Source organism: Brachycentrus maculatus, unplaced genomic scaffold (genome assembly GCF_059751285.1).
Source record: "Brachycentrus maculatus isolate JH-2025_06_01 unplaced genomic scaffold, ASM5975128v1 h1tg000623l, whole genome shotgun sequence".
In the NCBI taxonomy this organism is placed as follows: Eukaryota; Metazoa; Arthropoda; class Insecta; order Trichoptera; family Brachycentridae; genus Brachycentrus; species Brachycentrus maculatus.
Window position 1 is genome coordinate 25859 of NW_028281360.1, and position 21379 is coordinate 47237.

The 21379-nt window shown below is 34.3% G+C and overlaps 1 protein-coding gene across 1 annotated transcript; it reads left to right on the forward strand.

Annotated features, from left to right (window-relative positions):
- The first annotated feature begins 334 nt into the window (after positions 1–334).
- Positions 335–14961, forward strand: LOC148300995 (N(6)-adenosine-methyltransferase MT-A70-like protein). Its single transcript, XM_088273958.1, has 12 exons — positions 335–782; positions 1559–1739; positions 1956–2113; positions 4386–4477; positions 4568–4694; positions 5560–5797; positions 7056–7201; positions 8533–8661; positions 9889–10033; positions 10687–10834; positions 12657–12835; positions 14154–14961. The coding sequence occupies exons 1-12, from the start codon at positions 584–586 to the stop codon at positions 14269–14271; spliced, it is 1860 nt and encodes a 619-aa protein (XP_088130084.1). The 5' UTR covers positions 335–583; the 3' UTR covers positions 14272–14961.
- Positions 14962–21379: the final 6418 nt, after the last annotated feature.

Consider the following 21379-nt stretch of genomic DNA (forward strand, 5'->3'; position numbering starts at 1 on the left):
GTTTTTTTTTAATATTTAAAAATATATATTTATTAAAGAAATTAAATTTTAGTGGTATGGTTCTTCTCGTTACTTTTATCAGATTTAATAATCAAATGAAAGGAGGTACCTAATTGATAGAAATAATAATTATTAACTAATACTGTGGTGATATCATTAAATTTTACAGAATATATTATCGTAAAATATCCACACCCCCCCTCCCCGCAAAACAAAAAAAAAGAAAGTTAAAAAAAATATATACAAGGTGAAGGACATCTATTGATTAAATAATTTATTTCTTTCTAATAAATACATAGATTAGTTTGCTAATTCACCGACAGATGCGTCCGGAAAACTCTTGTTGACTTTTTTGACAGGTCAACGGCGTTTTTCTCCGGCAACGCCAAATACTTATTACATTTTGTAAAAATGACGATTTCGATTTGTCGTTCAATATTCCCTGTGTTAGTTTATTTATAAAATGCCAAAAAATCAAACCGGAAAGCCGTGTGCGGAAATATAGTTGACGCTTTGCTCGACATAACCTCAATCTTTTGCCGCTTGTTTTTGCGTATTTTTTCGTTTGTTTTACTTCACCGACATGTCCGACGCTTGGGAGGAATGGCAGGCGTTGAAGAGTAAACAAAACAGTTACAGGGAAAAGCTTGAGAAGCGGAAAAAGGAGAGACAGGATATTCTAGGAGCGTCTGTGGGTGTTCCCATAAAATCAGAGGGATCACCCGGCGGTATTAAACAGGAGAAAGGAGTTTCCAGCCCTTGTAGCATTAAAAATGAGAATTGTAAGTAAGAAAAAAATCATTTAAAAGTTTAATCTAATATTTTGGATATTAAAAGCATTGATAACTTTGTAGTATGGTAATAAAACAAAAGTGGTATTACACAATGTGAACAATGGATGATAAGGAGAGTTTATAATCAAATGTTTATTTAAGCGTTTACATGTTAAAAAATCAGACATATTTTTTTAAATTTTTTATTTATTTATCTATCTGCCCCAATAACTCGATATTAAACATTTTGTAACTGCTACAATATAGGGCCATACTCCCCTCTCCTGGGACAAATCGGCAGCCGTTTAAATTATTTATATATCATTCAATAAATACTAGTAATAATAATCTATGACTTCCAAAAATTTGAGTAGTGTGGTTATCAATCATGGGTAGAATTTTTTTAATTAATGTTTTACTTAGTAAATACCACTATTTCTTAAAATCTACTGTGACACGTGTTTCGATGCATTCCGCATCATTTTCAAACAAGTAAAACATTAATTAAAAATGGATAGATTTTACCACAAAGTAACTGCCGAATCAATTAATGAAATCATGGGTAGAATGTTTAACACAGGTTAAGCGATCACTTAACCAGCCTATGACAGGTCGTAATCCCTGTAAATGCGCAGACTTCCATATTTTTCTTCATCTATGTTGAGATGTCAAAATATAATATGAAAAATGACTCCTATTATTGTAGATAATCCAGATTTGTGAACAAAAGTATTTGGACACACTCAAAATGTTGTAATAATAATTGTTGTATTTCCATTTTCTAGCCGATTCGCAGTCCAAGTTTGAGGAGTCGGTGGAGACTGAACGAGGACTACTCCGGCTGCTCTCCGGGGTGCTTCCTCTCCCAATATCCTGCCGGGAGATGTGCTCTCTGCTCGGGAAGGAAGGAATATCCTCCACCATCAGCAGTCTCCTGCACAAGTTCTCCGTGCAGCACCTCATTGTGTAAGTTCCGATCTTTCTTTAGACCCTTTGACTGATGAGTTTTAAGACCTTCTTCAAACCCTTATCTGCACCCGATGGTGCATAGGGCACTGCATCATATAAACGCAGTATTTTCTTGATCGTTAACACATGAAGATCAGGTGATCAGCCCTCCACTTCAGGTACCAGTAATATTGAATAAATATTAGAGTGAAAAAATCTGTTTTTTGCTTGCAGCGTTAAGGAATCCTCGAAAGACTCTGGTGGTCCACCACAGCTGGAAGTGCAGTCCATCGATCATGTCAAGCTGGCGGCCTTGACTCACGACATAGGAATGGAGTCCAATGATAAATCCAATGCCAAAGGGTCTGAAGACACATCAAGAAAACGGAAAGGTAGTAGCACTTCTAAATATAGATTTTTTTTCTTCTTTTTTTTATTTTTTATTTGTACATTTATTTAAATCACAATTTATACATATTTAGAATTTTTTTTTTTTTGGAGAGACCCACCAAGTCACCTTGTGTGTCTTGTCGGTGGAGTTCTTTTTTAATACATTTTTATTGTTTTTAATGATTTTAACCTAATATAGACACAAAAAAAAGAAAAAAATTAAGAATATAAACATTTTACAATTTTCATAAAATTAACTCTTGATCATTTACCCATTCCTTTATTTTGCCTTTGTTCCATATTTTATTTTGACCTCTAACCTCCGTCGGCAACAAATTAAAAATGTTCGGAACAATATATTGCAGTGTTCGACTCCCATATTTACTGTTAATTCTTGGGACTATCAAACCTTCGTTGTGTGTAAATCGTGTGTATCATGGTTGTGTACTAAAGGATTTCGATATTTTTGTCTTGTTTGTTGTTCAACGATGATACTCATCCACAATATTTCACGCACCGGCAGTAATTTTAAATGTTTATATATCAAGATTGGATTGTCCCTTTGAATATATATATGACTAGGCACAATTTTTTTGATCAAGAAAGATTTCAGATTTTGAACCATTTTTAAATTCGTTTTCGTCGAATGTCCCCAAGACTTAATTCCATATCTTAACATGGATTCTACTAAAGAACAGTAAATAATCTTTAAGGTCTGTTTAGGCAGGATTAAGTACAACTTATAAAAAGTACTCCCTACTTATTAGGACCATTTATTTGAGTGATGCAACTCAATGTTCGATGCATCCGTTTCCCATGCTTTCAGCATTTCCCTTAGTCAGAAAGTCGCTTGTCATGCGAATTACTCGTTATAGGAGGTGCACGTTGTGAGAGGTTTATCTTTATTATTATTATTATCATGTATATTCAGTTACATGTCCTAGCTTACCGAGTAGTCGAGATAAGAGGGGAATGAATACATATTGAATTGTAGGATATACATATTTGTAGGCAGGATAAAGTACAACTTATAAAAAGTACTCCCCAGAGCCCGCAGACGATCGCAGAGTTTTATAATATGCGAATCCCATTTGAACTTATTATCTATACATAAACCTTAATATTTAAATTCGTCCAATTAAAATATTATCATTCTAGAAATATATTTATCTGTTATGAATATATACACACAATTTTATAAATACACATATATATTTTTTTTAAATCTGTTTTGACATAACGCTCACTCCTTTCAAGAACGTCATAAATCAAAAATTGTCAATTTTCAGTTGTGCATGTTCTCGGAATGTTCAAAAAAGGTTCTATATTCCAGCAAAAGATTCATATTTTTAACTTAATATTTACCCGCTACAGGGCAGAAAGTGTTGTTTTTGCATTTTGAAGAAAAGGTATCGTTTAGTTATTTTTTTAAATATACTAAATATTTTTCAAATGGAGAAAAAGCATTCAGGTTTTACCTAAAAAGATCTGTTGCACAGTAAAAAGTTCAAGAAATGGCTTGATATATATTTTAAATACATTGCATTATATTTTTAAAATTTAAAAACGTTCTCCTGAAAAATCAAGTTTTTTGATTTATGACGTTCTTGAAAGGAGTGAGCAGTACAGCAGAACCTCTATAATCCAAATGCCGAAAATTTACCCTCTGTTCAGACTAGTGGAGCGTTCGGATCACAGTACAGAGAATCTGTAGGGTATTTTTTTTTATCAAATAAAACATATTTATTGTAAAATTATAAGTAATTATATTAAGTATTTTTTCAACTTTTCTAAATAAATCGAGTATTATAGTTGGTCCAGATCTATTTGATGACAAGTAAAAAGCTTTGTCTCTCAATTTACGTAACAGCTCTTCGCTGGCACAGGAATATCTGGTCACTTGGTCAGCACATTCTAGGCTGTATTTAAGAGATGTGTGGGCATTCAGATTACGGCGGTGTTCCGGGTCAGCGGGGGTTCGGATCAAAGAGGTCTTGCTGTATACACACAAAAAAGAAGAAGAATAGAAAAGTAAAAATCTCTTTTACGGGGGCGCCAGACTAAAAAATTTGGGAACCTGTGGCTTGAAGTTATATTTTATATAGTGTATTTTTACAACTTTTCTCGAATGTTTTCCGCAGATACTTTGTGGCACATTTTATAAACTTTATAAAATTAATTAACTTTGTTTTCACTAATTTTTTTTATTAATACAATTTAACCTACCGGTTTCGACAAGAACCTTGTCATCATCAATATTTTTACAACTTTCAGCCGATGATGAGACGGACGACTCAAGCGAGAAGATTGCCAGGACAGACAAAGATGATAAGAAATCCGTCAAGAAGTGTGAACCGGATATATTGGTATGGACATACATACACACGTCAACGTGTTGAAGTAAATTTAAGATGACTGTCAAGTTTTTCTTACCAGTGTCGAATTGTCTCTTCCAGTCGCTGCTCTCCATGCCCTCGAGCCGAGAAAAAGAAAACAAGAAGATGGGGGAAGAGATTCTGGATCTTCTGAGTAAGCCCACGGCGAAGGAAAGATCGTTGGCGGAGAAATTCAAGTCACAAGGCGGTAAGCTAATGTTTTAATAATTATTATCATATAATTTTTTGAAATCTCATCAAAGAAGATTCCGGTTTCGGAGCTTCTTTATCAAGACTGATTAATACTATTAGTCTGTCTTGATAAAGAAGTGGTTAGCTTCGAAACCGGTAGACATTATAATTAAGTTATAATAAAATATTTTTTAGTTATTTTTAACAAGTTACATTTTCATATTATTTTTTGACATCTCATCAAAGATGAAGAAGAATATGGAAGTCTGGGCATTTATGGGCTGACGACCGTCATAGGCTGGTTTATATGATCACTTTACACACGTGTAACATTCACCAATTCTACCCATTATTGACAACCACACTACTCAAATTCTTGGAAGTTCTATACATATATATATATGAACCAATTTTGGTTGTCAATAATGGGTAGAATTGGTAAGTGTTACACGTTACACATATATATATGTATAGAACTTCCAAGAATTTGAGTAGTGTGGTTGTCAATAATAAGTAGAATTGCTGAATGTTACACGTGTGTAACGTGATCACTTAAACCTATGATGGTCGTCAGCCCGTAAATGCCCAGTCTTCTTCATCTTTGATGAGATGTCAAAAAATAATATGAATATTAATTCGGGCTAGATGTGAAACATTTATTATTATAACTCACAATGCATACTTAAAATATTTACATTCTGAATATTATTAATATTTAAAGCATTTACTTTGTGGTTGGTCATTTTTACTTTTTTAATTTTTTCACAAAAATGTTAGTAATATTAGTACATATGTAACCACTCACCGAGATGTCAAAAAATAAAATGAACATGTAAATAGCTTATTTGCATAATGAACGCACGTTTGGATTTGATCGCCAGGAGCGCAGGTTATGGAGTTTTGCCCGCACGGGACGAGGGCGGAGTGCCTCCGCAGCCACGCCTCGCAGCAGAAGGCGGCCGAGCCGCCGGCCAAGGAGGCTCCGGACCAGAAGGGGGGCGCGCCCAACAGCCACGCCTGCAAGAAGCTGCACTTCAAGAAGATCATCCAGTCGCACACTGACGAGACGCTCGGAGACTGCTCCTTCCTGAACACCTGCTTCCACATGGACACGTGCAAGTATGTTGGTTTGATGCCAAAACACTTCGATTAACTCTTTTCCGTCTTGTTGCTCATTGCTGAGGGTTGTGACCCTTGTGGAAGCAATTTTTTTTTTTATTTTGTTATTATTTTTTTTTTATTTATTTATTTATTTATTCAGGAGTTGTACAGCTTTAGATTTAGTAAGTATATAATAAAAAATAGTTACATTCATAAAAAAAGCCAATTACACAATTCCACATTTATGTTATAATAAAAAAAAATGAACCCTTATCCGCACCCCAATGGTGCATAGAGCACTGCATCATATAAACGCAGTGTTATCTTGATCGTTAACACACGAAGGAAAGGTGATCAGCCCTCCGCTTCAGGTACCAGTCCAGGGTAATATTGAATAAATATTAGAGTGATAAAATCACTTATATTTATTAGACCCCCCTCTGGGAATCGAACCCGGGACCTCCAGAACGGTAGCCGAGCGCGCTGACCATTACACTACGGAGGCGGACATTATAATAATAACGATCAAAAACATCACTAGATAAAAAAATAAATAAAAAATAGTGGGAGCGTGTGTGTGTGAGGAAGGGAGTAAAAGGGTAAGGGTATAGTATGATTTTGCAATGACTCTTCTCCAGTTATCCCTTCACTGCGCTGCACGTATCGCTCCGATCGCTGACGTGCTGACCACTACACTACGGAGGCGGACATGTCTCATGAGTGGTGACACCCAGAATTGTGAACAAGTATTCAGACACACTCAAAATGTTATTAAAAATATTTTTGTTCATCTGTGAGATTCATTACTTTTCCCATATAAGGAATAAAATAAATATTCCTTATATCGCTCACTCCTTTCAATAACGTCATAAATCAAAAAATTAGATTTTTCAGGAAAACGTTTTAAAGTTTAAAAATATAATGCAATTTATTAAAAATAAATATCAAGCCACTTATTAAACTTTTTACTGTGCAACAGATCTTTTAAGGTAAAACCTGAAGGTTTTTTCTCCATTTGAAAAATATGTAGTATATTTAAAAAAAATAATAAAACAATACCTTTTCTTCAAAATGCAAAAACAACACTTTCTGCCCTGTAGCGGGTAAATGTTAAGTTAAAAATATGCCGCTTTTGCTGGGATAAAGTACATTTTCTGGGCATTCTGAAAACATGCCCAACTGAAAATTGTCGATTTTTGATTTATGACGTTCTTGAAAGAAGTGAGCGATATGGGAAACATTACTATGTTTAAGAAATATTCCTTATACTTTCCAGATATGTCCATTACGAGGTGGACGGCTCTGTCCAGCCGAAAGACAGCGAGAGTGGAGGAGGAGCACCCACCTCTGCCACCTCCAACTGGGTCTCCCAAGGCTGTTCCCAGTCCCTAGCCCCAACCTCTGGGGTTCCCAACGGATCAGGTAATAAAATGTTTTATGTTAAAAATAAAAAATTCAATTAAATCTTGTCCGCCTCCGTAGTCTAATTAATGGTCAGCACGCTGGGCTACCGTACTGAAGGTCCCGGGTTTGATTCCCAGGGGGGGTCAAATAAATATAAGTGATTTTTTCACTATAATATTTATTCAATATTACCCTGGACTGGTGGTACCTGAAGCGGAGGGCTGATCACGTTTCCTCCACGTGTTGACGATCAAGAAAACACTACGTTTACATGATGCAGTGCCCTATGCACCATCGGGTGCGGATAAGATTGATGTTAATGGATAAAATGATTTTAAGAAATCTATACGGAAATCTTCACTTTTTTTTTAACCCATTGCACCACTAATAAAGATGACATAATTTGTTCATTCAACATACTATTTATTTTATTTATTGTTTCGGCATTAACTTTGTGGTAAGACATGTTACAATGATTTTTAATGTTTTTAGTGTTTTCTTTAATCATTGTAACATACTATTTAATTTTGCTACATATTTTTATTCCAAATAACATTAAGACTAAATTCTTCTTCTTCTTCCAACCCTTATCCGCACCTAATGGTGCATATGTCACTGCATCGTACTGCTTCCTACTCAAGGCAATGGAGAAAGTGCTAAACCTATATATAAGGTAAAAATATCTCGAATTAACAGACAGACTGGAGAAAGCCATAGAGGCAATTTCTTTGTCCTTTGTCTGTTAATTCGAGCAGAGCGGATTCCGTAGACTTACCTGTTTGATAGGCGTGTTGTCTAACTGCGTGTTTTATCTTGAGATATTTTTCCCTTATGTATAGGTTTAGCACTTTCTCCGTTGCCTTGAGTAGGAAGGAGGTAAGTCTAATTGGCCTGTAGGATTTAGGCTGTGACTTTACAATATATAACAAATCAGAAAAAAAATAAAATCATGAGTACCAATCACAGTTCTTCACACCTATGCATAAGAAAAATCAGATAAGAAGAGACATGAGACAAGGATGGGATAAAGAGAAAAGGAGATGACAGTGATGGGAAAAGAAGAAAAGGAAAGGACAGGGAATAAAATTACCTTTTTAGGTTTATAAGATTTCGAACAATTTAGCTTTGTTTGAAAGATTAGAGTAGAACATATCAGCTATTTGTCCCCAGCTTTGGGTATGTACGTTACCCTAACCCTAGTCCAGTCGGATGGTATATATCCCCACGCAAAGCCTTTGCCATAGTGAAGAAGAAGGGAAGGGAATCGAACCTGCGATGCCAGTTTTGCAGTCGAATGTCTACCCATTTGAAAAAAAATTAAGTATACTTAATGATGCTCATGTTTGCAGGTTCGAGATTGTCAGGTACGAGCACTATCAGCAGGATATCAGGAGCTGCTGCGTCAGGTGACCCCACGGTCCTCCACCCCCCACAGTGGGTCCAGTGTGACCTCCGATACCTGGACATGACTGTTCTAGGTAACTCTACTCAAACACTCTAATAATCTAATCTTATTTTTTTATTTTTTTTTATTTTACATCATAATATAATTCCTTCATCTTTTTCAAACCCTTGTCTACACCCAATGGTGCATAGAGCACTGCATCATATAAACGCAGTGTTATCTTGATTGTTAAACACACAAAGGAAAGGTGATCAGCCCTCCGCTTTAGATACCAGTCCGGAGAAATATCGAATAAAAATTAGACTGAAAAATCACTAATACATATTTATTTTGATTCTCTTGGAAATCGAACCCAGGACCTCCAGCACGGTAGCTAAACACACTAACCATTACACCAAAGAGGCGGACAGAAATAATATAATTACAAGTACAAAAATATTATATTATATTTACACACTTCGGACAGGACAAGTGTTTCCACCCATTCGGTGGATTGATGCTTAAGGATGGGAAGGGTATTTTTACCTTCTGCGCCAGCCTCATTTCAAAGGCAGAGAAGAAGGAATTATTTAATGTTTTTGTATGAATTTTTATTGAATAATGTTTTTTTTAATGAATTATTTAATTTTATTAATTTGGCAGTCACTTTGTGGTAAAATCTATCCATTTTTAATTTATGTTTTACTTGGTACATACCACTATTTCTTCAAATCTATTGTGACACTTGTTTCGATGCATACGGTGTTTGAAAATGATGTTAAATGCATTGAAACACGTGTCACAATGGATTTTAAGAAATAGTGGTATTTACTAAGTTATTATTTATTGTTTAATTTGAAAAGGGTAGAAATATATTTTCCATCCTAAGAGCCCTTGTGCACCACACGGGATTTTACTGTCCGGCAGTCCGGTTAGCATGAAAAAACGGATGATTAGCTTGTGAACTTATCCGTCTTTCTCTGATCGGTGCGCGTGAACTCGATCACACTAAACTGTCGTAGTTGCTTTTATTTGAAAAAACTGGACTGCCGGACTCTTAAATTCCGTGTAGTGCACAAGTGCTCATCCGGCACGTCAGTTAGCATATAAAACGGATGATTGGCTTGGATTGGCTTTTGTCCATCTTTCTTCGGATCGGTGCGTGAACACGTTGCGCGTAAATTCGATCACGCTAAACTCTCATAGTCGCTTTTATTTTTTAAAACCGGACTGCCTGACGGTAAAATTCCGTATATATAGTGCACAAGCGGCTTTAATGTGTTAATGTAATTTGACTAAAAATTTAATGAAAATTTTTCAGGGAAGTTTGCCGTGATAATGGCGGACCCGCCGTGGGATATTCACATGGAGCTGCCGTACGGCACCATGTCCGACGATGAGATGAGACAGCTCGGAGTGCCGCAGCTGCAGGACCATGGGCTCATCTTCCTCTGGGTCACCGGCAGGTGGGTAAATGCTGCAGTATTACCAGATTACAGAACGAAATAGCAGGATCAAGTAGAACTTGGCAGAGATAATACATATTTTGTATATTCAAAGCTTAGTTAACTTTGTGGTATGGTTATATAACACTATCCTCATCATTCATCGTTCACTTTGTGTAATACCACTTTAAAAAACACTAACTCCTGAAAAATCAAGTTTTTAGATATATGTCGTTTTTTAAAGGAGTGAGCGATATATCAATTTATATTACAGGTGTATCAACTGAGACGAAGAATCTTTCGCTTTTTTATTAAAGAAGATGAATGTCTAAACATTCCAGGGCTAACGATCTTGCATTCGGCTGGCTTAAGTGATCATACGCTGATGTAACATTCACCATTCTTCCTATTCTAGAACATTAATATTCTGACTGCACTGCTCTAGGATTTCTTTCCTATATAAGTTGTAACCTTAATAGATTTGGATTTTGGGTTATGGTACTATCATCAGTTGTGTGAAGTATAGTGCATTTTTCTGATTTGACATTCATTTAGAAGAGATTCATTCAAAATTAGTTCACAAATATTTGTTCAGGAGAGAGAACCTTAAATAGCATTTCAATTTTAGATATTTTAACCGGTTGATTGTGACCAATTACTTTTTATGATTGCAGAGCTATGGAATTGGGGAGAGAGTGCTTGAAACTCTGGGGTTATGAGAGAGTGGATGAAATAATATGGGTGAAAACCAACCAGCTCCAGAGAATCATCCGGACTGGGAGAACGGGACATTGGCTCAACCACGGGAAGGAGCATTGCTTGGTATTTGAAAAGTCATAAACTACAACATATTGAAACAATAGAAATTGATAAAAATATAAATAGTAAGAAACTCATAATTAACCGGATCCACGCGGCTCGTATGTGTTTTCACAAAACATGCCTCATACGCGGCTGACATAAGCGTATGTGTTTTTACTTTGCTCCAAGTTTCGAACCTCAGTTCAACTTGGAGGGATTTTTTCATGGTGTGGAAAATAATACTCAATCCTTGGCCTTATGACATCTGTTGAAATATAAGTGTATAGTATAATTATAATTTGAATGCAGAGGTAATCAGAAAGTACAATCAGGGTAATTGTGAAAAAGAAACATTACTACAACCAGATGTGAGAAGAAAACACACATTTAACCAACAAAAAATGTGTCTGTATAGTAATAAACATTGTTATCAAGTTTAACAATCAAAATTATTAATTAGAACACATAAATCAAACCAATTTTATTTAAAATAAAACCAATTTTACAATGGCCACTCAGTGCGTGATTTGAGTTTCTTCTCACCAGAATATATGCATTTAATGTAATTTAAAGAAACTTGATTGGCTTTAATATGTAACTTAAATATATATTATTAGATTAAAACCAATATTTTTGTTTTTACACTTTATTTTTATTTGACCAGCGACCGGGTTTCGTCGCTGGTCAAATAAAAATAAAGTGGAAAAGCTAAAAATATTGGTTTTAATCTAATAATATATTAAAAATGCAATTCCATCACAAAGTGTCAGTGGGTAATATATAACTTAAATATGATTTAAAATACATTCTGAAGGACCCAATATTTAAAAAAATATTCGTCATACATGACCGCGGGCCGCAAGTAAAGACGCTGCGGCCCGCTGGCCGCTGGTTGGCCACCCTTGGTCTAGATCACTGTTCCGCAAAGTGTGTGCCGCTGCACGCTGGTGTACCGTGGTGATTAATTGGTGTGCTGCGGACAAAAGTCCAGTTTTGTAAAAAGAACAAATTTTGATTGCCTGTGCTCAGTTAAGTAGGCTCAAATTTCGCATTAAACATAATATGTTAAATATGTTACCATAATATGGTGAATATGCACCTCTGAAATTTTTTAATTTGGCAGGTGTACCTTGAATAGAAAAAGTTTGCGGAACACTGGTCTTGATAAATCAACAGCCTACTGTATCTGCAGATACCAGTCGGTTATATATATATATATATATATATATATATATATATATATATATATATATATATATATATATATATATATATATATATATATATATATATATATATATATATATATATATATATATATATATATATATATATATATATATATATATATATATATATATATATATATATATATATATATATATATATATATATATATATATATATATATATATATATATATATATATATATATATATATATATATATATATATATATATATATATATATATATATATATATATATATATATATATATATATATATATATATATATATATATATATATATATATATATATATATATATATATATATATATATATATATATATATATATATATATATATATATATATATATATATATATATATATATATATATATATATATATATATATATATATATATATATATATATATATATATATATATATATATATATATATATATATATATATATATATATATATATATAAATATATATATAAATATATATATATATATATATATATATATATATATATATATATATATATATATATATATATATATATATATATATATATATATATATATATATATATATCTTTGCAACATTGCAGGTGGGCATGAAGGGCCGACCGACGCACCTGAACCGCAGCCTGGACTGCGACGTGATAGTGGCGGAGGTGCGGGCCACCTCGCACAAGCCCGACGAGATCTACGGGATCATCGAGCGCCTCAGCCCGGGCACCAGGAAGATAGAGCTCTTCGGCAGGCCGCACAACGTGCAACCTAACTGGTGAGGGAACCGCACAACACCGAGAACTAAACCTCTCTATATTTTAAATTTTTAACATTTAAAGAGGTTTATAATCAGTGGGAACATAGACAATAGACCAGGGGCTCCCAATCTTTTTCAGCTCGCGACGCACTTACAAGTTTAGTATTTTGTCATGGCGCCCTACTGTTGTAAGCTATTTGGAATAGGTAATGTGACTATATATGTACGTACATATATTATAGTCGAAAGAAATAGGTACCTACAATAATAGTAGTTGGGTAGAAAGATGCTAACTCTCAAAAAAAAAATTTTTTATACATTTTAAAAACGTACCCGAGAATATTTGTGGTTTCGGAAAATGATAGAGGATCGACTCACGGCACCCCTCGGCGCACACATTGGGAACCCCTGCAATAGACCATTCAATAGATAATGGTCACAAATAAAACGTCCATAATGTAGAAATCCTAACAGGAAAGTTAGGATTTCTCTAGGAAAATACCTTTCGCTTTAGACTCAGCGTCACAAATGGTATTTGAAAATTATGCAGAATGAATCGAAACCCGTGTCACAATACATTTTAAGAAATAGTGGTATTTACTAAGTAAAACTCAAATTAAAAATGGATAGGTATTACTACAAACTGACTGCCGAATCAATTAATGAAACTAATTGAATAACATTCATTTTTTAATCATGAAAGACCTTATAAAGTGTTAGACAAGCAATGACAGATCGATTGCTTCTTCTTCTTTCCATGTTTGCTCCCTACACGAGACGTCTCCAAGTCACTCTGTTACGCGCCATCTCCTTGGCTTCCTCCCAGGTCAGTCAGACGTCTCGAAGTTCCGCTGAGTATAGTCGGTGAATGGTCGTAGCGGCCTTCCGGGGCGCCGGAATCCTCGGGGTTGGAAGAAGAGACATGAGGGGTTGATGCACTCAGGTGGCATTCTAAGGACATGTCCATGTCCACCTTCTCCTCTTCAGGACTTCCAGTATGAGGGGCTGTTGAGTTCTTCTCCTCACAACGTCATTCCTGACGAAGTCATACCACTTTATACCCAGTATTCGCTTCAAGCACTTATTTTTTTCGATCGATTACAGAAGGCGTTTAACATAACTGGGATATATATATTAACCATATCCGCTCCCTAGGTGGAGCATATGGAGTCCACAAACTGTCTCCAGGCTTTTCTGTCGGCTGCCAGCTCCCTTGCATCCTCCCAAGTCAGATCCGCGTCCCGAAGTTCTGACGAGAACTGGGATAGGTTTTTTTAATTTTAAAAATTGATTTTGTAAATTAGGCCCGTGTGTTGATTTTTGTTTATTTTTTCAGGATCACTCTGGGCAATCAAGTGGACGGAGTGCGTCTCGTTGATCCGGAATTGATACAGGCGTTCCAAAAACGATATCCGGACGGAAATTGTATGACGCCTAAACCGCCAGTTACTTGAACAGATCAAACTGTACTACTTAACTGTATATGAGCTGTAGTTAAATCCATAATTATAATAATGTACATATTGACAAAATTCGACGTAAATCTGTGGATAATCAGCGAAAACAATTAATCATAATTATATTTTATTTCTTGTGTATCAAAAGCATTGTTAACTTTGTGGTATGGTAATATAACACACTCTCCTTATAATTCATTGTTCAGTTTGTGTAATACCACTTTAAATCACTTCTTCATTCTTCAAACGCTTATCCGCACCCCAATGGTGCATAGGGCACTGCATCATATAAACGCAGTGTTATCTTGATTGTTAACACATGAAGGAAAGGTGATCAGCCCTCCGCTTCAGGGACCAGTCCAGGGTAATATTGAATAAATATTAGAGTGAAAAAATCACTTATACCCTGGGAATTGAACCCAGGACCTCCAGAACTGTAACTGAGCGTGCTGAGCATTACACTACGGAGGCGGACCTTTTAAAACACTTCTTCATGTTAATAATAAAGTAGTGTTTTAAAATGGTATTACACAAAGTGAACGATGAATGATAAGGAGAGTGTTATATTTTATATGAATCATTCTTAACCTCTCAGAGAATAAGGAACAACCTTATCGTCCGAGCAAAACAAGTCTAAAAAATATGCATAAGACGTTTTATCCGTGCTTATAATTAAAGTATTATCAATTTTATTAAAAAAAATTCTTAAGCCTTGTAGTGACATCTGTGAAATTCTTTGCACAGTTTCTTGGGTATGTATTATGGGCGTTTGTGCACTACATGAAATTTTACCGTCCGGCAATTCAGTTAGCACGATAAAACGGATGCTTGGTTGGCTTGTGCTTTTGTCTTTCTTTCTTCGGATCGGTGCTAGATCGCGGTGCGCGTAAATTCGATCACGTTTAACTGTTTTAGTCGCTTTTATTTTTAAAAACCAGACTGCCGAACGGTAAAATTCTGTGTAGTGCACAATCGCTCTATAGGTGTAACTTCATCATTCAACTTGAAATCAATTGAATGAACCTATTGTTAAAATGAATGAAGATGATAGTCTGAGTATCCCAGGGGTTTCGACCTGGCATTTGGCTGGCTTAAGTGATCACTTTTTATACACAGTTTGGTTCGCTTGTTCGCCCACTCACTGAGATGTTAAAATGTTACTTATTTTTATCATTTTTGACTACTGAGTTTATACTAGAATATAAATTTTATCCATTGACGTTTTTAATTTGTATTATCCATGTACATTGGTCTAATCTCTTATCGGACTCTTTCATTTATGAATGAATGATATATCGCTCACTGCTTTCAAGAACGTCATAAATCAAAAATTGCCAGTTGTGCGTGTTTTCAAAATGCCCAAAAAATGTACTATATCCCACCAAAAGAGGCATATTTTAAACTTAATATTTACCCGCTATAAGGCAGAAAATGTTGTTTTTCCATTTGAAGAAAAGGTATTGTTTAATTATTTTTTTAAATATACTAAATATTTTTCAAATGGAGAAAAAACCTTCAGGTTTTACCTAAAAACATCTATTGCACAGTAAAAAGTTCAAGAAGTGACTTTATATTTATTTTTTATACATTGTGTTATATTTTTAAACTTTAAAAACGTGCTCCTGAAAAATCAAGTTATTTGATTTATGACGTTCTTGAAAGGAGTGAGCGATATGTATGTGATTTATTCAATGAATCAGTATAATTTCGATTATTGTAACAATGTAAATAAACAGGTCTATCAAACATTAAAATGACTTCACTGCAATCAGTGTTCAAGGCTGCAGCGAGACTGATATTTTAATTTCTAAATTTGCCTCATCACTCTTTTTCTTCTTCTTTGTCGTCCGGCTCTCCACTGCTGGATGTAGACCTGTTCTAATTTTTTCCAGACATCTCTCGTTTGGGTTTTTCCATCCACTTACTACCTGAGACGGGGATATTGTCATTAACCCATCTTTTCTGGGCTGGCCTATTCCTCTCTTCACTAATGTGCAAAGGTAAATAGCCGCAAGTCAAAAACAGTAGTTTTGAGATAAACGAGTTTATAGTTAACATAAAATAATGCTTTTTGCCAACACATGTCACTCACTCCTTTCAAGAACGTCATAAATCAAAAAACTTGATTCCTCAGGGTTACATTTTTAGAGTTTAAAAATATAAAACAATGCATTAAAAATAAATATCAAGCCGCTTTTTGAACTTTTTACTATGCAACAGATTTTTTTAGGTAAAACCTGAAGGTTTTTTCTCCATTTCAAAAATATTTAGTACATTTAAAAAATAGTTAAACAATACATTTTCTTCAAAATGCAAAAACAACACTTTCTGCCCTGTGGCGGGTAAATATTATGTTATAAATATGCCGCCTTTGCTGGGATATAGTACATTTTCTGGGCATTCCAAAAACATGCACAACTGAAAATTAACAATTTTTGATTTATGAGGTTCTTGAAAGGAGTGAGCGATGTATCAAATTAATACAATTTTGCGACTATTTGGATAATGAATATCTCGGTACAGGAAAGAGGTAGATCAAAATCTGTGATTGTGTGATGTATTTGATAGAGGCCAGTTATAAGAACGCTTTGAGCCGTGTCACGCCAAACAGCCGCAACTTGAGTTATGGCTAGTTGCCTTTACACATTAGTTCATGTCCCACGGTCTCCATTGCATAACTCTGGATGCCCATCTGTCCATTCCCTGTCTCGCGACATGACCCGCTATTGCCACTTTAGTCTGGCAACACAATCCATCACATCGACAACCTTTATCGGGCGTCTGATTTCTTCATTTTTTATTCTCATCTCTCATACTTATGCCTAGAATTTGTGTCTCTAAATAGACAATGTACACTGCTTAATTTATGTATGGTCCTCGCGGTCAATGTAATAGTTTTCAGACCATACGTAAGCGCAAGGAGGATACATGTTTTGAATACTTTAAAAGTTTATGGGAATATCTTTATTCTTAATGACATAATTGCTTCATCACTCTACCACTTCACATATTGCGCGCTGGTTACGCTTTCCCGAAAGGGTAGAGTATATTCTCAATATTATTAATATTTAAAGCATTTACTTTGTGGTTAGTCATTTTTACTTATTTATTTTTTTACAAAAATGTTAATAAAATTAGTATATAACCACTCACCGAGATTTTTACGTCTACCGGTTTCGAGACGTACCCGTCTCTTCGTCAGGACAATCACTAACACAGCATGCAAACAATACTACCCTTCACCACCATAGCACCATTTACACACTCGAAACTACACAAAATGCGATTTTTGGTCGACCCGAAGACCAACATGCACTATAGTTTTCAATACAGACATGCGTTACGAGCCGAGGTTAAACGTATATTGGGTAGAGTATAAACTCTGTCTGCGTATGTATAAATCAATACATAATACGGTTCCAGAGTATCTAAAAGACTTTTCATCTTTTCCGTTTGACCAAACTGAGCCGCAGCAGCGCTTAGCTGGGTCCAGCTAGTACATAGTAGAATCAATATTAAAATATTTATCAACCATGAATATATGAAACTGAGAATTACAAGATCACAAATATTGAGGGATAACTTTACTAATTTTTAATACTCTTATTGATTCATTGGAGTATTTTTTTTTTAAATGAATGTACAGTTTGTAAATATATTTTTTTATTTTAAACTGAAAATATTTTCTGAAATTTAAAGACTTATGGAACCATGTTGAAAGATGTTATCGTTTTGAAAAGAAAAGGAAAAATAAATTACTGTTTTTAAAGGTGTACGCTTATATGATTTAATTTAATTAAGATTTTATTAAGATATTGGAGAAAAACATAATAATCCGATACCTAAATGTCAAATAGTATAATATTTAATATTTTTTTAGGAATATAATTAAAATCTTTTATTTATACAAATCTTTTAAAATCATCCTTGTAAAAATTATTATACATACAGTCGAACCAAGATATAAGGAGTCCAAGGATTCGGGACATTTTTCTCTTATAAATTGTCACCTCTTATATATATGCTCTCTTGGTCTTTCAGGTTTCTTTAACCTTTCCCTTACAGTACTAAAAACATCCGAGTGCACCGGTGATATGTATTTTGTACACCATATGAAAATGTGATTTAAAAACGGGAAAAATGTGAATTTTCCTAATTGTTGCTTTTATTGACCATAGTTGAAGTTGAAATGTAACAATTATGTAATGCTAGCTCTGGTAAGTATCTGAAAATGAGAAAAAAATACATCGCAAGTAGCTGCAATAGCTGGCGTAGCGACACAACCGCCGCGTAAGACTATCTACGCACTACTCGCGCAGTAAAGATATTACTACATGCGTATACACAAAGCACGCCACGCACGCACACACAGAAACGTTTGTGTATTGGTGATTTTATCCCCGATTTTTTCACAAATTATTTATTTCCGTCGTTGCAAATGAATAACGTTATATTATAATACTTTCATGTAATACATAATTATATTACATATATGTATATCTTTTATATTTTATATTGATATTCTCGTTTTAAAAGTCAAGTTGTAGTAAATACAAATCACCGGGATGGGAAGGTTAAAGAGGTTTCTCTTATATCCAAGTTTGACTGTATTCGCACATAAGTTTTTTAAGTATGCACTTTTAAAGCAATATTTTCGTCACACGCAATAAAATCTATATTGCAGTATTTAATAACTGTGTTTTAAACTCTCGGGTAAGTAATATATTAATAATATTTTAAAACATTATTTGTTCAGTCAGTGAAACATTTTACAAGCGTTGGTAGTCCAAATATCGACATGATCTGGAAATATTGGAGAAATAATCACTATGCTGTAAATGTTGGGCCACACGCTATCTGACCTGCTATTTTATGGCCCCACAGTTGAGACAGTATGCACCGAGAGGATAGGATGTCATAAAACTTCTTTTGACATGTCGCTCACTCCTTTCAAGAACCTCATAAATCAAAAATCGTCAATTTTCAGCTGTGCATGTTTTCGGAATGCCTAGAAAATGTACTATATCCCAGCACAAGAGGCATATTTTTAACTTAATATTTACCCGCTACAGGGCAGAAAGTGTTGTTTTTGCATTTTGAGGAAAAGGTATTGTTTTTTTGTTTTAACATACTAAATATTTTTCAATGGCGAAAAAACCTTCTGGTTTTACCTAAAAAGATCTGTTGCACAGTAAAAAGTTCAATAAGTGGCTTGATATTTATTTTAAATACATTGTATTATATTTTCAAACTTTAAAAACATTCTCCTGAAAAATCAAGTTTTTTGTTTTTTTGAAGGTGTGATTGATGTCTAATATAATTAACAAACTCTTCTGTATATTTCTTTTCAGTTGAATTTGTTATTTTTGGGAATGTAGTATGATATTTATGAATTCTATATCAAATACTTTTATATTTTCACTGAATGTAGCTGTTTTTCTAAATGGGATCTATCTCCTTGTTGATGGCTAATGCCTGTAGCATCACGAAAGACTCTTCTGAACGCCTGATGGCAATTCCATGTACCTTAAATCAGGCGAATGAAAAATGCTCACATCCATATGAACGCTTTTATGAACGGGCCGTGTAGTCAGTTTGATAAGCAACTGCCATGGGACAGGCATGTTTAAATTGCATGACTAAAGTTTAACTTAATGTCACCAAGTTAACTAATAGTTGAATGATCTCAATATTCTCAAAATTTTAAATGTACCTAACTGCAAACATTTTTTTTAATACTGCAGTTTTAAGTGTCAAAAATGGTGTACCTACTTTGTTTTCATACATAAAACTCATCCCTTGTCATTATATTGACGCTAAGAAAGATTATTTGAGAATAGTTTGTACATATTTTTTTAAATTATGAGACATGGTTAAATTTTATCGATGATAGTTTAACTGATTTAAAACATTGATATGTAAAATATGACCATTTTCCTGAGGGTGGTGACTGACCGGAGACATTTGGTTGTAACGTAACACGTTACGATGCGAGCATTCGTATAGTCAGTACAACGAGCCGAGCGCTCCATAAACTATGGGGTTTCGGATGCTCGCCGCGAGCGGTGTTACGCTACGACAAAATGCTCCGGTCAGTCACACCCTAATACATAGCATGCGTTAAGCATCAAATTTTAAGCATTATTGTGTATGTAATCAATTTTATGTCCGAATAAAACTTTTATTTTGTGTATATTTACAAATTTTATATGAAAAATAAATTAATTTACTCAATGCGCTGTGTTCACTCTGTGTTCTCTCTCTTTACTTCTTACATTCATACAAAAATAGCAAAGCTACTCGGCTGTCCAAACTTAAAACACAGTAAGGGAAATTTTTTGTAGTATTTTTTTTGTGCATTTTTGGACTAAGTAGATTCTTCTTAGTCCAAAAATGCAAAACAAACTTACTACAAAAAAATGTCCCTTACTGTGTTTTGAGTTTGGACAGCCGTGCTGTTTTGGCGGTAAGTTTGTTTCTTGGTAAAACGTATCCTTATTCTATTGATTAAGAATAATTGAAAAAGGGAAACGATTGACTCAATTCGAATATTTATTTAATTAATTCATCTACTTTGTCCTTTCGATTTGAATATTTCGATTTGTCCCGCCGCTACCAGGGGATCACTCGAAAATGTATTAGTACGTTTCTTGCTAAGATCCGAGTAACGATTACTTATTCATATAGCGTTGGTTGTTTTTCCGGTTATTCAGTATTTTCTTGGATGTTCATTATTTATTCGGGTACCTGTGTTGAATTTAATCAATGGTATACCTTCCTACTTGTATGATAGATTCGATTACGGAATACTCGGTTTGAGATTCGGCAAAGAAGCCGAGTGATTTTTTTGGTCGTTGTCGATAGGTTACGCACATAAAAACATAGTAACTTTTTTGGTTACCCAAAAAAAGTTACGAATATTGTTCCATAGATTAATCTTAGAACATTTGAACCACAAACGAAAGAATGCACTATAATTTGGTATTTTTTTTTTAAATAATTCAATTTGGTCAATTTTGTACATAAAAAAGAAGCACTGTCGAAGTGTATTAAAAAATAACGAATACATTATGAATGTGAGTACTCGATACTCGATCTTTGAAAA

Bases quoted from the DNA above. Each gene is read 5' to 3' on its own strand.
- LOC148300995 (XM_088273958.1), top strand. From the start codon at position 584: ATGTCCGACGCTTGGGAGGAATGGCAGGCGTTGAAGAGTAAACAAAAC. The intron at 7,202-8,532 runs GTAATAAAATGT...TCATGTTTGCAG, and splicing joins TGGGGTTCCCAACGGATCAG to GTTCGAGATTGTCAGGTACG. The intron at 8,662-9,888 runs GTAACTCTACTC...AAAATTTTTCAG, and splicing joins CCTGGACATGACTGTTCTAG to GGAAGTTTGCCGTGATAATG.